This window comes from Dasypus novemcinctus, chromosome 15 (genome assembly GCF_030445035.2).
Source record: "Dasypus novemcinctus isolate mDasNov1 chromosome 15, mDasNov1.1.hap2, whole genome shotgun sequence".
NCBI classification, from domain to species: domain Eukaryota; kingdom Metazoa; phylum Chordata; class Mammalia; order Cingulata; family Dasypodidae; genus Dasypus; species Dasypus novemcinctus.
In genome coordinates this window covers 31,840,675-31,858,073 of record NC_080687.1, presented here as the reverse complement: position 1 = coordinate 31,858,073, position 17,399 = coordinate 31,840,675, and the positions used below count along the sequence as shown (strand labels likewise).

Genomic DNA, 17,399 nt, shown 5'->3' with positions numbered 1-17,399 from the left:
CATAGCAGTTACTGTTTTTTTTGTGCTATTAATATCAACTGCCTCAAAATAGAGTAGGAGGATCTTGGAAAGGCCAGGAAATTGAAGGAAATCAAGGGTAACATGAAGTCCCAGAGAAATTTTAATGCAAAATAAAATATATCAGAGAAACTCTGCATGTGGAGGAGACATCAAATATATAAATTTAATCAAATTCCAAAATAATGTAATTATTTGTTAATGGAATGTAGTAAAATGCCAAAAAGATCCTGGGTGGAATTAATTTAGTCACCACTATTCTGGAATTTTAAAAGACTTTGTCCAAAACCCCTTCCAATTTTAAGATTTTATACTATAATTTTATTAGAAATTCTCATTTGAAGATCCATACTTTATTTGCTTTATTTCCCAATATTCTGGTAACTCCCAAGTTTGTCATGATTTTTCCAAAACTTAGTGATTTGATATGTATGTTAACCAATTTCCCTAATAATGTGGGATGTGTGGTTGCTTGGTCCTACTTACTTATATACCTATATGATTAAACTTCATCCTACATACATCCATTCTTTTTAATTTGAGGAATGGGATAAACTACCTAAGATGTTTTCCCCTTTTTGGTGGGAACAAGGGAGGTAGTTTCTGAATTTTCTTCAAGTAAGTTTTAATAATATGTTTTCCCAGTTTTCTTCCTATTTTAATTTCCCCTTTTAGAATATTTGATTCTGAACTATTTCTACTTATTTGTATTTACAGAAGGGTAATTAATCTGCCTTCTCCCTTGGAATTTTCTTGTCTTTCTTTCTACTTATCAGTGGTTCCACTCCAGGTCTACTTCATCTTGGAAATTTTCTTGGCTGTGGTAGCGCTTGATTCCTAATTACCATAGTACTAATTGTCATATCTAAAACCTGACATTTGGTATATGCTACTTTATTTTTTAAAATCTTTTTAATATGCATGTATAACTTTTTGACCATAGGAACTCTACTGAATAGACCTTTGATTTGATAAATGGTGCCCTATGATTTCACACATGATACCCAGTAACTTCTGATGGTATTGAGGGGGAGGAGTGGTACATGTGTAAAACAAGCATCTTTTCTGTTCTCTTTCATTGTGAAAGACAGAGCTGCCAAAAAATAGACTTTTCTCATTTGTCTCCAGAATATTTAGTAGTGAGAAAAACCATCGGCAGTTGTTACTCTGTTTTAAAAAGACTTTGAAATTATCTTTTTTAAACAATTAGGACAAGGGAAAAACAATTGGAAAGAAAGGAAGAGAAGAGGAGGAGCTCTTTTTCTGTAACATTATTCAGCACCTATTCACCAGTATAGTGTAAGCCTTTTCAGGTGTGTTACTACATTTCATATGTATTAGAGAATTATTTGCATACTAAGTCAAAACAATGTGAGGTAGATTTAAATACATCCATTTCATTGATGAAGGAAATGAAGTTCAAGGAGATTAACTGATTTACTCCTAGTCCAGACAAATGGCAAGTAGCAGAAGGATGATTGGAATATGCATCTGCCTTCCACTCTGTTATGCTTTCCACTATACCATAGGGACCTATAGTCACCTGCAAAGCCTTGTTGGATATAATGAACTTCCAATAGACTCAGGTCTATTTGTTTAATCACCATATGAAAATAAAGTGATTAAGAAACACTCTCTCAGAACCCTGTGTTCAAGAAACTGACAATTTACTTCCCAGGTGACCTGGAAAATCCTATCACAAGTCTGTTAATTTTTATGTGGTTTAGAGACATAGATGGATGGGAATAATGCCACAAAAACTACCATGTTGTTTACAGAGGGAGGAAAGATTTATCTTCTGAAATAGCAAGATTTCCCAGGGCTCCTTCTTGAGATGAGAGAGATGCCAGCAATATCTATTCCTTACATGACTAATGCAAGATCCTTCCGTTCCTTTTTTTCTTTCTCTTAAAGATTTATTTTATTTATGTTATTTTTCTTTATTTATTCCCTCCTTCCCCCAGATGTCTGCTCATTGTCTGCTTGCCTTCTCCAGAAGGCACAGGGAACAGAACCCAGACCTCCCATAGGGGAGGCGAGTACCCAACGGACTGAGCCTCATCCGTTCCCTGCAGGCTGTGACGTCCGCTAGCTTGTGGCCTCTGCTTGTTGCAGCAGGGACAGAGTCGAGCTCAGTGTGGTGGGAGGTGACATCTGCTCATCTTCTTTTAGGAGGCACCGGGACCCAACTGGGACCCTCTGTGTGGTAGGCGGGTGCCCAAATGCCTGAGCCATATCTGCTTCTTCTTCCCCTTCCTTTTCTTTTAAATTTAAAAAATTTATTTATTCCCTCCTGCCTTGCAGCTTGCTTGCTGTCTGCTCTCTGTGTCCATTTGCTGTGTGTTCTTCTGTGTCTGCTCGTCTCCCTTTTTTTGTGTCATTTTGCTGCATCAGCTCCCGATGCACGCAGGCCGTCAGCTCTCCACTGGCACAGGCTGTCACCTCTCCACAGGTGCGGGCCAGCTTCCCTTTACAAGGAGGCCCTGGGACGAGAACCCAGAGCCTCCCATATGGTAGACAGGAGTCCAGTCAATTGAGCCACAGCTGCTTTCCTTTCCCCTTCCTTTTTATTCCTCTTTCTCAGCAATTTTAAGCCTTCATTTTCAAAGAATCATATTCATTCTTAATGGGAAAAGAATCCTTTTTCACACTGGGTGTCCTAATAACAGAAGAGGGTCTCTCACTCTGCTGTGGCAAAATGTGGGCTATATATGTGTGTTTATATGTGTGTATGTATTTGTGGGTGAGAATATGAACTTGTATTGCATGAAAAGATATAATGCTGTATATAAGAAAACAGCATTGGGCATGATTCTGAATGAATAACATTTGTTTTTTTTGTACCTAGAAACTATTTAGCACTGATATAAAGCAGGAAGGAAACAACACAGATGTGGTTACTCCTTTCTTCTCCCTTCCACCTCCAAGTTAGCTTGTTTTGTTTTCCTTTGAATGTAAAGTTGGTATGGAAGGAGGGACGGGTGCTTTGAATAAAGGAGAGATTCATTAGTTTTTCCTTACCTACCAATAAGCGATGACAAGGGCAGGCTAAGAACTTAAGTGTCAATAAAACAAGATCCTGAACAGAAAAAATGAAAAAAATTTTTTTTTTTTTTAGGAAAGCAGTATGTAGCTCAGTGAATGAGTGCCTGCCTCCCAAAAATGAGGTCCTGGGTTCAATCTCTGGTACCTCCTAAATATATATATATATATATATAAAGGAATTTTAGGCTTGTTTTAAGTTTTTCTAGAGACTATTTTTCTTTAACTTAGTAACTCTGATGCTTGCTGACATGCTCACCTCCACTGGGTTACAGTAAATGTAACCTTACAAAGCTCAAGGCTTTTAATAAAATTAACATATTTAACTGTTAATAGGAGTTGAAGTATTTTTTCTGGATACATAATGACTCACAATTAAAATTGTGCTAGAAGTTGTCAACCTTAACTATCCATTCCAGTTGCTTCTCATTTTTGGTTCACTTAGCTTACCTGACTTTGAGTAAGGAAATACCAGATACATTTTTTTAAAGTAAGTTAGTTTGAAGGTTACGCTCATGTTAATGTATTTTCTTTTTCTTTTTCTGATACATATTACAATTTCTTACTTTTGCTTAACAGAGAATGCCTTTTTCTGGTCTCTCCCTTACATAATTTAAATATGTCCTTACCATTACCATTGTTACTGATTTATTTCAGCACCTTAGCATATCTCAGGTGGACTAGGCATTAATATTCTGTTTTCCTCATCCCTTGGTTTTCTCCAATTCATATTTCTCATAGTTACAGGTAAATCTTCTAAAAGTGCAGTGCTAATACATCCCTCTGCTCTTCAGGAGCGCTCTACTGCTTACTTAATGCGTAAACTCTTTACTATCATTCAAAGCCACTATATGCTGACCTTCCACTGCTGGCCTATATGTTTGTGTTGTTTTAGAAAGATGTCAAAGGGCCTTCAGGATGACATTAGTTTGTTGGAATACCTATCATAGTTCCAGAACCTGGTTCTTATCTTTAGAGGTATAAAAATAAATTTTATGCTCTTCTCGAGTTCTCTGGAGTTCTTCTAGAGATGATCAATCTCTATGGGACAAATTCATATTAAACAATCTCAAAACATTTTAGAGTGTTAATTTATTAACTAAAAATGTGCAATATTCCTATCAAAAGCATCAGAATTCTCTTGTTGGCTGGCCAGGTCAAATATACCTTTCAGCAATGCAGCAGGCCAGCTCACAAATTTTATTTTGTTATTTCTATATGATCATGGTTCTGCATTTGTTAGTGGTTACTTTATCACTTAAGTCTTAGGTTTTTTAGATATACCCTGGGCCTAGATTGGAGTTAGTTCTGAATTTAGCTTCCGTCAGTTACATTGTATTAGTCAGGGTTCTCTAGGGAACACAATCAACAGGAGGTATCTGTCAATAGTAGGAGATTTTAAAAGAGTCTCTCACGTGACCATGGGGATGCATAAGTCCAGGTTCCGCAGGCAGGCTGCAAGTCAGAGACTCCGATGAAAGTGCAGTGAAGATCCTTGATGAGGTTCCGGGAGATGTTGGCTGTGCAAAGACAAGCTGGGAAATTCTCTCTGAATGCTGAAATCACTTCCCCATTTAAGGCATTCATCCGATCGGATAAAACATTACTCATTGCTGACGGCAATCTTGTTGATTGTAGATGTATCAGCTATCTATGCAGTAAACTCACTGATGACTGAAGACCATAAATGTCCTTGTGTTACTGTTAGCCAAATGCTTGCTTGACTGGACAACTGAGCACAATTACCTGGCTGAGTTGACACAGTAGCCTAACCATCACACGCATATTTATATTTCTCATGAACAGAATTACTTTCTTGGATAACTACCTTAATGTATTAAATATTGTATTTACTGTCTTTTATTTCAGAGGGTGATCTTTTTTTGACCTTGTCCTGAAATTCTGGGGTGCCCTACGGTAGGCTTCTCTATACTGACATTCATACCCTTCATTCTAAATTTGACTACTTGCTGTTCCTTGATAATATCCCTTCCTCTCCAGTGGTTCTGTTTTCTCCTCATGCTCTTTCCTCTGTTTTTAAGTTCCATCTTGAATGTCACCCCCTCTGATGCTTCAAACCACATGTGCTCATTCTCCTTTGAATTCTATACCTCTTTTATGGCACTGTCTCTTTCTGCTTTAATTTAAAGTCATTTGTTTTATCTTCCCTAATAAAAGAGCTTGAGGTGCTGCATATTGCCTGTCTTTTGTTTCCCTGTAGTACCTGATATCGTTAGTAAGTGCTCATAAATTGCTTATTGAATTGAGTTAAATTAAATTTTCCTCTTAACTCTATACCAGTGATACTCAAAGTGTGGTCCCTGGTCCAATATCAGCATTACCTGGTAACTTGTTAGAAATGCACATTCTTGGTTCCCTCCCCAGACCTGCTGGATCAGACACTCAGTAATCAGGTACCTCTTTTGCGGTGGGTACCAGCAACCTATTGTCTTAATGAACCCTTCATGTTCAAGTGTGAGAACTACAGTTGTAGTCTTTCTAAAGATATGGTAACCAGCCCCTTTATCAGGAGCTTAGTCTTCTAGTGATAGGAAATTCAATAATTTTCAAATTGCTTTCATTAGAGCCCTAGAAGTTCTATGGAGGGGCCTTAAGAGCTGGTGGGGGAGAGGGGTAGGCACCTAGATTCTCTACCCCTTTTTTGGACCACAGCTGCTCAACTTTGTTCCTTTTTATGGACTAACCGGCCATGTAAGTGTTAATTGTTGAAGGGGTTGCATGTCAAACAAACTTTTGTAAATTAAGTTTTATTGGAACACAGCCATACCCATTTGCTTACTTATTGCCTGTGGCTGCTTTTGTCTGTGGTTGTTCTCAGGCTAGGATGGCAGAGTTTAGTATAGTGCCCATAATACCTATCACCCATGAGCCTAAAATACTTTCTGGCCCTCTCAGGAAAAGTTTGCTGATATCTAAATTCAAAATATTATATCCCTTGAAGTAAGAAGAGAAACCATCTCTGAGTAGCGACTAGCTCTCCCTTAGGCCATAAATTACTCTATAGCAAGAAAAACACCTTTATGCCTTCTAGAAAACTAGGATGCGTGTTTTAGTTTACTGGTAGCTAAAACAAATACCATGCAGTAGGTTGACTTAAACAGCAGGAATTTATTGTTGCATGGTTTTGAGGCTTGAAGTCCAAAATCAGGGCATCATCCGGGCAATGCTTTCTCCCAGAAGACTCTGGCATTCTGGGGCTGACCCAATGATCCCTGGTCATGGGCTTTTCTGTCACATGGCAGTGCACACGGCAGCCTTTCCCAGCTTCTTTTTCTTCTGGGTTCACTGACTCCCAGCTTCTGGTTCCTCCCTGTGGTTTCTCTCTCTGTGATTTCCCTGTAAGGTTTTCAGTAATAGGATTAAGACCTATCCTGATTGGGCTGGGCTATACCTAACTGCTTCTAATCTCTAAGGAACAAGAGGTCCTATTTACAAGGATTCATAGCCACAGGAACAGATTAAGTTTAAGAACATGTTTTTTAGGGTATGTAGCTTTAAACCACCACAATGTAGTTAAAAGAGTATTTGCAGTAGACAAATGATGTGAATATTTGATGGGTAAGACATAATTTCTTACCTATTTCATTGACCCCTGAAACCATGAATGTATTCCATATCATTAATTAATATTCATAGGCACAGTAAAGAAAGTCACCTGTTCTATATTACATTTGATTTGAGAAAGGAAGAAAGTGTGAAGTATTTAAAGATTTCCATTAAAAAGTTATAATTTTAAAAAATAAAAATCGAATTAAAAAAGTTATAATAACAAAAAGTTCTTTTATGAAAAGCTTCAGTTATTGGGAAAACATTTTTGTTTGGCATTTTCACAGTTTTAAAATGGTTTCAAGATTTTTTCCCCCCTAAATTAGTTATATGTGTAAGCATCTTATGTAATTATAGAATTTATAAGGAGTACATTTATTTGTTCACTTTCCTGTAACCTGTCTAGACCCAAGCTTAACTAAGGAACATGAAATATTGAGCCTCTTCTGAATTTTAGTTCTTATAATTCATTTGAAGCTGCCCTGAGGTTTCAGTTTTTAAATTGTTGTGAGAATGCAAAAAAAAACTGCAAAAAGACTTATTTATCCTTTGTCGCTATGAAGGGGATTTTGGTAGAAGAGATCCCCTTGCAGTGTAGGAATGCTTAGATGATAGGTCATTATATGAGAATCTATCGTAAAGGTACAACTGAGATATTGGAGGAGTTCAAGCCAGAGACCTTACTGTCTCCGTGAGGATCACAAGTTGTGTGTGTGTCTACATGGGTGAGGGTAGGATGGGGATATAAGTTTTCTGACTTTTGCTACCCCCACTAAACATGCTGTTCTTTGTGGTCTTCAGCCATTTCAGTGGTGAGAAAGCCAGTCATTGAATGTCATTCATAAACTTTTATCTACTGCAACTATTATTAGGGTCTCCAATTTTAATGGGCTATTTGTTAATAAATAATTTAGTTTCTTCCAGGAGATGTAAAACCTCAGTTAATGGTTTTGAGTACTGAGTGCTGGTATAAACTTGTTCCTAGTGTCAGTGCTTGTGCAATTACTTCACGAATAGAATAGTTATGAGAAATACATAAGAAGGAAAGGTTTTAAGAGAATATTATGGTACCGCCAACCTATCTCTGTAGAGATGTTCTTATCACTTGGTTCTGTAATTTCTAGTTTCTGTAATTTCTATAGAAAGATTAAGGTGTGTGTTAGTGGGGGCAGTTTGAAATTTTGAAACTTATTTATTATCTGTAGTTTATGTATTTATTCATATATATCAGTAGTCTTCAGTTTGAGGTATATGCACTACAGGGGCTGATGATCCCTGTTGTGTGGAAGAAAATATTAGAATGTTTATATTTTAATCTAATTTAAAAATCGCTCCCTTCTGTATATATTTTGTAGAGGACATATTAGTACAGTAGGTATATATATGTAATTTATAAACAAATAATGCTTAGATGGGGTACTTATTAGAAATTTTTAGCAGTAAGTTTTTAGTGATTAACCAGAAAAGTTGAGGCCATTGCTGTATATAATAGGTACTAGGTTTTGTATAGTAATTACATTTCACAGAGAAGTAGGTGTGTTGTTAGAAGGTTTTGTTAAGCAAGGAAAGATTTTAGTTCATTAATTTGCAATTTATTTATCTGAATTTCAGTCTCAAGGGTAAAACTAAAAATAAGTTTATCAATATTTTTTGTATCCATCAATAGCCTCTCCTTTTCCCCTCTGCAATATCAATGTATTTCAACTAGTGTCTTTTCTGTCTTTAAATCCTTTACTAGTCCTTTGTGTAAAGTATGGACATTGCTTTATGGTTCCTCAGTTTTGTGTGTTTTTGTAGCTGCAGGTGCCTTGTCAAAGTTAACTCACGGGTTGAAAGATGAAACACTGGCTTACATCTATCATTGCCAAAATCATTATTTTTGTCCAATTGGCTTTGAAGCAACTCCTGTTAAAGCTAATAAAGCATTCAGGTAAGCATTTAAATATTTTACATGGATATTTACCAGAAAAATGTGTTGTAGAAAGTTTTTAGAAAATATTTAGTCACTCAAATGAGTAGCCACTCAAATACTACATTCTTGAAATATTTCAGCTTCTTTCTTTGCAGAATTGCATTTATTTTTTTTCCTTTTTCTTTTTGCATTTAGTTAATTGTGCTTTGACATTATCCACATAGATACTGTTGTTCAGAGTTGTTACAAGATAAAGCCATATGAAAAATCACTTCTGCATTTATTATAAAAGTTGCAAAGGACATTACATATTATGTCTCAGTGTTCCCATCCATTGTCCCACATGAAAAACATATTATAAGATCTAACTCAAGAAGATCGTTACAACTGAGTAAATTAAAACTCATCAAAAAATAAATTAAAAAACAAAAAACAGAAGCAAAAAAACTCATCTTCCTTTCTCATAGTGAAAAACATGAAATGCATCACCGTTATCCGTTTCTCTGGCCTATGAGGAAGCTTATAGCCAATTTTTATTTCTGGTCACAGGTTCTACATTAATCCTTATGGTTTTTTGATTTGTTTCTTTCCTTCATTCAGAGTTTCTAATTTATCTGTATCTCTATGTACAGGTAAATGTATCTTTTTGGAAGAGACAATCCCTAAGAAAGGGTGACTGAATTTTAATACATTTTTTCCTCCTTAGTAAGCTTTCTTCATGATGGGTTGAGGCAGTTCTAGAAGAATTGAAAGTAAAGGAAAAAGTGTCCTAGTTGAGGATGCTAAACACAGAATCCATGAATACTTTGAGCAAAAATATTGGTAGTCCCTGCTACCCTCACCTCTCTGACTTTCTGGTTTGTTTGCATCCGGATGGGTGGCATTGGTACCTGAGGAAGAGGAAGGGACAGTGTTTCTCTCTCAGTAACCAGTCTCTTATGGGAGGGCCAAAGGTCAGGCTAGGATAACACGTCTTGGTCATCTGAGGGTGGGATGGGTCCTTTGTGAACGTAGGCCCATGCGACCTTTGATTCACCTCAAAGGCACTGAGTTGGTGAGATTCTGAGACAGGCAGGGGACCTGGGAGAACCTGGAAGCTGAACATTGTTTTTGTGAATGAGAAACAAGAGGGAAACCACTTGTTCTATCCCCGTCCAGAAATGCATTATTCATTGCTCTGTGTTTATGGCACACTCTGGGTTCTGGGCTTCTAGGTTCTTGGCTTATGTCACATAAGAGTTTAAGAACATGCTATAGAGTAGGCAAGGGAGTAAAGAGTTTATTAAGAAACAAGAAAGAGTACACAATCCTAGACAGGGAGGCAGGCAGGCATGCTACAGGATGAGTGGAGAGTTGGGAGCCCCAGTTAGGCCTTTTCAAGACCTTGCCTCCCCCCTTCTCCTAATGTTGGGGAGGGGCCCCAGCTGTTGCTGTTCTGATTCGTTGCCCCACTTGTTAGCTCTCAGGGGGCCAATGGTGAGGCCTTTTTGTTTGAAGGTATCCAGGGCTTCCTTTGACCCTGGAAAGAGTTCCAAAAGGGACGTTGTGGCCAGGGTCTTTCAGGGTCTTTCTGGCCATGCACTTTTGTAGCAGCCTTCCCCTCAGGAGGTTTCCGGGTAGGGTCTCACGGCCATGTTTCTGCCAGCCGCGTTCTCTGCCGGGTCCTGGCCACCTTCCCTTTTTCCCAATACTGACCTGCCTCATCTGGAGGAGAATATTTTGTAAGTGAGTATATTATCGTCTTTCTCTTACAGTTTTATCCTTATCCTACAACTTCCACTTACTCTAGAAATCAAATGTAAACGTGATGTTACTCCTAGATACTTTGTACCCTTTAGAGAACTTCTTCCTTCTGCCCGAACCTAAGAATCACCTGAGGTTCTCTTTAAAAATATGCAAATCTCTGGACTACACTCCAGACCCATTTGAGTCAGAATTTCCTGATATAGGATTTAGAGCATCAGTATTTTTTAAAACTTCCAGGTGACTCGCTGCTTTAGGGTTGTATTTTTAGGGTGCCTTTTGAACATTTTTGAAGATGAGTAGCTGAAGAATGCAGTAGCATGTTAAAGTTTTGTTTTGTTTTGTTTTTCACTCGTAGAATCTGAGAGACAGTGTATTTCAATGTTTTTGCCCTAGATTACATAATAGGGGGTTAAGACCTTAATTTAATTTATGCTTTGTCTTAATGGCCTTCAGAAGTTTGCCCTAGTCTAAACTCAAATATCTATTCTAGATTTAGTCAATGTGGTCTTTAAATAAATTTAGTATATCCTTTACTAAAATATAGTTCAAGCAGTATTCTCCAGGGAGCAAATTATCTTTTCAAAGCTTATTGTGAATGTATTTTATATTTAGCAGGGGTCCACTCTCACCACAAGAAGTAGAATATTGGATCTTAATTGGAGAATCAAGTAGAAAACATCCTGCCATTCACTGTAAAAAGTATGTTAACTTCCCTTTTTTTCTTTAATTGAGTTAAGATTTATATCCTGTAAAATATACAGATCTTAACAGTATAGTTAGATGAGTTTTTGATAAATGTGTACACCTGTGTAATCAGCACCCCAATCAGATATGGAACATTTTCATTACCATAGAAAGTTCTGTCATTGTCCATTCCGGTCAGTTCCCATAGACACCTCTGATCTGATTTCTGTCACATTGGATTTTCTTTGTCTATTCTTGAATTTCATGTAAATGGAATTTTACAATACTCTTTTGTGTATGGCTTCCTTCATTTAAGTAACCTTTTCGAAATTCCATTTTGTCATACATTTCAGTAGTTTATTTTTATATTGCTGAGTATTACTTTATCATATGAATATATCATAATTTGTTTTTCCATTCTCTTGTTAATGAACATTTGGATTCTTTTCAGTTTGGGGCTATTGTGAATAAAGCTGTTACACTCCCACCAACAATGCATAACAGTTCCAGGTGGTTTACACATCTTCACCAATATCAGATATTGTCATTCTTTCTGAGTTTAACTTTTTTTTTTTTTTTTTGAGATACTGGGGGCTGGGGATTGAAACTGGGACCTCGTATATGGGAAGCTGGCACCCAACCACTGAACCACATTGGGTTCCCTGAGTTGTTTTTTTGTTTGTTTGTTTTTGATTTTTCAGGAGGCACCAGGAACTGAACCTGGGACCTTCCATGTGGGAGGTGGGAGCTCAATCACCTGAGCCACATTGGCTCCCTCTTTTTGAGTTTAGCTCTTCTAATGGGTTGAATGGAAACTCACTGTGTTTTTAATTTGAATTTCCCTAATAACTAATGGTATCATCTTTTTATGTTTTTACTGGCCATTCCTATAACTTCTTTTGTGAAATGTTTGTTTAAGTCTTCTGTGCTTTTTTTTTTTTTAAATTGGGTTGTCTTTTTTGTTAATATTTGTTGGACATATATATTGTGAATATTTTCTGCCTGTCTTTGGTTTGCCATTTTATTTTAATGATGTCTTCTTATGAATAGAAGTTCTTACTTTTGATTAAGCTCATTTAAACAAGTTTGGTCTTTTATATTTAGTGCTTTTTTGTGTGTTTTAAGAATTTTTAGTTTTATATAAAGTTTAGCTTTTATGTATAGGTTTATGATCCATTTCAGTGAATTTTTGAGGTAGAGATCAACTTTTACTTTTTTCTCCCAAAGTTTGTCCATTTATTGTAGCACCAATTGTTTATAGTTTACAAAGATTTTCCTTTCCTCATATAATTTCTTTGGTGACTTTGCTGAAGATTAATTGACTAGATATGTGTGGTCTATTTCTGGTCTATTATGTTTCACTGATGTGAGTATCCTTTCACCAATAAATACCACAGTCTCAATTGTTGTAACTTATACTAAGACCTGAAATGAAGTAGTATGAGTATTCTGAATTTTTCTTTTTCAGTACTGTTTTGGCTATTCTAGGATCTTTGCTCTTCCATATAAATTTTAGAATCTAATTTTCAATTCCCATTAAATGACTGTTAGGATTTTCATTAAGATAGAATCTATAAAATCTATCATTTAGTTTTGGAAGAATTGATACCTTAACAATATGGAGACTTCCAACCTATGGACATGGTATATCTCCATTTATTTAGGTCTTTAATTTCTTTCAGCAGCATTCTGTATTTTTTAGCATAGTCTTGTATGTCTTTTGTTAAAAATTTTCCTAAGTGTTTTATATTTTTTGATGCTATTGTAAGTGGATTTTTAAAAATTTCATTTTCCATTTATCTGATGGTAATGTAAAAAAATACAATTGGTTTTCTACATAGACCTTGAATCATGCCTCTTGACCAAATTCACTTATTAGTTCTATATGTGTTTTATAATTTCTTTGGATTTTCTACACAAACAATTCTGTCATATATGAATAAAGACATCTGAACTTTTACTCTCTTAAACATTTACTTGACTAATTAAAAAGAAAATTTAGAATGTTTTTGCTTTAGTCTTGCAGGATATTATCTAACAAGTTGATATATATTAATTTCCTATGATAAGTCACCATTTTAAACTGGGAATGTTGATAATAGTTGGAAAAAACAGAATTCTCATAAAAACAAGAATATTTTAATATTTACTAGAAGGAACAAGCTTGAGATAAGAGAAATATTGCCAGTTTTTGCTGTAATAATATTGCAGCAATTTGGTCGTATGAAAAGTTCCATCACAATGGTAATTTGGACTTAAAGCATATTGTGCTTTATTCTTTCTTTTTAACTATAGATGGGCAGATATTGTTACTGATCTGAACACTCAAAATCCAGAATATCTAGATATCCGGCACTTAGAGAGAGGGCTACAGTATCGAAAAACAAAGAAGGTAAGAATACCTTTGTATGGGAAGAGGATGTGGCTCAAGAGATAAGGCCTCCACTTACCATATGGGAGGAGCTGGGTACAATTTCTGGATCCTCCTGGTGAAAAGGAAGAAGCGAAAGCATGCCTGCACAGCAAGCCAGTGCCTGCTTGGTGAGCTGAGTGCAGGCACGATGAGCTAAGTACCCATGTCATGAGCTGAGTGCCCATGCAGCAAGCCCAGTGCCCATGTGAGTGCCCGCATGGCGAGCCAAGTGCCTGTGTGAAGAGCCGAGTGCCCATGTGGTGAACCGAGTACCCATGTGAGTGCCCGTGTGGTGAGCTGAATGCCCGTTAGTGCCTGTGTGGTGAGCTAGTGCCCACACAGTGAGCCAGTGCCCACATGGCGAGCCAATTGCCCGTGTAGCAAGCCGAGTGCCTGCGTGGTGAGCCAGTGCCCGTGCAAGTGAGTCACGCAGCAAGATGGTGGCGCAACAAAGGAGAGATGAAAGGGAGAGTCAAGGTGAAGCACAGCAGAGACCCGGAACTGAGGTGGTGCAATTGACAGGGAACCTCTCTCCACATCAGAGGTTCCCAGGATCAAATCCCAGTGAATCCTAGAGGAGAAAGATGAGGAGAAAGATGAGAAGACAAAAAGAGAAATAGATACAGAAGATTACATGGTAAATGGACAGAGACAGCAAAAACAGCAGGGTGGGGAGGAGAAGAAAATAAATAAATGTTAAAAAAAAAAAGAATGCGTGTGTATATGAAGGTATTTCCCAGCTGACCAAAATAGTCTTTTACTAAGTACTCTTCAGGTTATAAATAACAGAAACCCAATTCATCACCATCTTAAACAGAAAAAAGGAAAAGTATTTTAAGGATAAAGCAGTATCATTAAAACCCAAAGGCAAGGAGTAGAGTCCAGAGTCATAAGGGAATAATACTAGGTATTGGAATAGGAGCAGGGACCAAGTAGCTAATATGCTCATTCTTTTGGGGTCTATATGTTGTTGTTCTTGTCTTTTTTTGTTTTATTATATGCTTTCTGAAGGTCATGTTTCAACTTATGTCTCCTTTCAGATGAACAGTCCAAACTGAAGCTGTCCTGCCCTAGGCCCAGTCCCATAGTCTTGAGAGATAATAAGATTGACTTAGCTTGGATCAGGTGTCCACTCTTGATTCAAATCACCTGCCATGGGGCAGTCATGTGGTAGAAACAAGGTTGCTGAAGGAAGTTCTCAGAGAAAGTTAGATAATATGGACTAAGTAGATATCCTATCGATTTAATCCTACTAATATATGGAGAATATATAGGAGAGAGAGGAAGGGGAATGTTTGAATTAGGTAGATGGGGAGGTCATAATGTAAGAGGTAATGGGAAAAGGCATTTGGGGACCTGTGGGCCTAGTTATATTTTATGTATAAAGGCAACTGTCAGGAAAGATGCAGGATAATACATTCTGATGTCTGAAAGAAAAAGTACTAGTTTTGAGGCAGGTGAAAGGGGAATATAGAGTTATTCATAGGGATCCAAATATTAGTATAGTTTTCCTTCATATTCTTCAACCAACTTTTTTTTTTCTTCCCAGGTTGGAGGAAATTTGCATTGCATCATAACATTCCAGAGACTTAATTGGCAGAGATTTGGCCTTTGGAACTTTCCATTTGGAACCATTAGACAAGAATCACAACCTCAAGCCCATGTCCAGGGAATTGCCAAATCTGAGAGTGAAGACAACATTTCCAAGAAACAGCATGGGCGTCTGGGCCGATCTTTCAGTGCTAGCTTCCATCAGGACTCGGCATGGAAAAAGATGTCCAGTATCCATGAGAGAAGAAATAGTGGCTACCAGGGTTACAGTGATTATGATGGGAATGATTGACTGTGCTGGGTACTGAACAACTGATGTGTACAACTGATATAGATACAGGATTGTACTGTCAGTAGATTTTTATTTAGTCTCCATTAAGTGTGAGTAGGTTTTGTGGTACAAAACATAATCTTGTAGTTCTCCAGTAAATAAGCTTGTATATGATTATGTTGGGTGATCTCAGATATATGAGCAGATAAGCACAGATTGTCTTTTTAAAGTTAAAAGTATATGAGCAATCTGAACAGAAAGTTTCACAAAATTCACGTAAATTACAACTGCTATCTAAACAAGTCAAACATAAATTCACTTAATAGTAACAAGTCACTAATTACTTAAGCATGACATGATTTCTATGACTTCATCCCCTGGCATTTGTTGTAGATAGTTTGACTCCTAAGATCAAGATGTAGGGCACCATTGGCCCTAAAAAACGGGGCTGTCAATTTCTAGTTTTCTCTCTTAAGGTAAAAGCTCATTTAAGATTATTCAATGAGTCCAGTTCTTTTACTTGCCTGCCTCTTATGATTTCTCAGGATTTTTGATAAAGAGGCAAACAGAAAAGACTCAAGAAATTCATCTTTTCTATTGGTGCAAATGGTTGACTTAGTGCATTGATTCAGGATATTCATGACATTCTTGACTTTGTACGTTACCATCAAATAATGACAAGACTCTGAAATCTTGAAAGACTATCTAGAATAAACATTTTTTAGGGGTAGAGTAAAAGAGCAAGTAGCATCTGAAGATTCTATACCCAAAGTAATCTGTGAAGTGAGATCTTCTGAGATTTGTTTGGCCCCTCAAAATGGAGTCATATATTGATAACAACATTAAAGATGCATTAGAAATGCCCAAGTGACTCAGAGGACAACCATCCATATTCCATTTCCAATTCTGAGCTGTTTCCTTCTTAAAAACATATAGATAATTTGCTGTTTAAAGTGTCAAATATTTCAGAAAGTGTGGATTTCATATATTTGATTTTCTCTCTAGCTGCTGTAATTTTTTTCTTCTGCTGCTAACCTGTGATTCACAAGACTAGGATCTCTTCTCTCATTTCAGGGGTTTGTTTCAGGACTCAAATAAGTAACTTGGTTGTTACAAGGTGCTGGATATGTTGGTAACCATATTGCAATACACCTCAAGGAGAGGGTTCAGATTTTTATTTTTAAAATATTTTGTTTTTTCTCTTGAATTTTTATATCCATTATCCACTCATACATGCCTAGCCTACAGAAGGTGATATATATTATGAAATGGTCATTTTTTGAAGAGAATATTTTGCTTAAAATGCAAAGGATTGAAAGATTTGTAGGTTGTTATTGTTACTTCATACTGGAACTTTTAAAAAGTTTTCATCAAATAAAGTTTTGTTTTCTACTTTTAATCATGTGAATCATTTTGAACTCTTGAGTAAAGAGAACTCTTATAATTTGGTTTGAAGTACATGATAATTTGTCAATTCTGTCTAAATTGTGTTATAAGAAGCCATCTTGTATCTGACTTTTATAAACAACGAAATAACATGCATTATGATAGTATAGTTTTAGACTCTTCTATGACTTTACAGTAGAAATTAGAAAACGTGATTCTTACATTAGCTTGAACCAAATGAAGTTGTCATTTTTAGGTCAAATATAAACAACAGCAGTTTCATGTATTTCAGAGAGCAGGTAGGCAGGAAGAGCCAAGTGGGAAGGAAGCACATTTAACACAAAATAAGAAAGGAAAATGTATGGTGATACCTAGGAAAAGAGGGTGAGACTATGTAGACTCCTTGTTGATCATGATCAATTTTTATGAAAGTCTTGCGATATAAGATCATTTAATAATTTGGCTTACAAGTTTGGCAATTATTAAGAACACAGTAAGGGGAAACGAATGTGACTCAACCAACTGGACTCCTGTCTACCATATAGGAAGTCTAGGGTTCGATGCCCAGGGCCTCCTGGTAAGGGCAAGCTGGCCCATGTGGTGAGCTGGCCCACGCAGAGTGCTGACCCACACAGGAATGCTGCCCTGTGCAGGAGAGCCAGCAAACACTGAGAGCTGGCGCAGCAAGATGACCCAACAGGAGACACAGAGGAGAGAAAATAAGATGTATCACAACAGGAAGTGGAGGTGGCACAAGAGAGTAATTGCCTCTCTCCCACTCTGGAAGGTCCCAGGATTGGTTCCTGGAG

General features: G+C 36.9%; 1 protein-coding gene across 1 annotated transcript in view; it reads left to right on the top strand.

Annotated features, from left to right (window-relative positions):
- The window catches only part of ERCC5 (ERCC excision repair 5, endonuclease), a 71,964-nt gene that overhangs the window by 21,823 nt on the left and 32,742 nt on the right, over positions 1–17,399 (top strand). The window contains exons 7-10 of the mRNA XM_071208210.1: positions 8,425–8,557; positions 10,898–10,984; positions 13,265–13,361; positions 14,932–15,163. Of these exons, the coding sequence (XP_071064311.1) occupies positions 8,425–8,557; positions 10,898–10,984; positions 13,265–13,361; positions 14,932–15,163 (549 nt within the window). The remainder of the gene's footprint in view (positions 1–8,424; positions 8,558–10,897; positions 10,985–13,264; positions 13,362–14,931; positions 15,164–17,399) is intronic.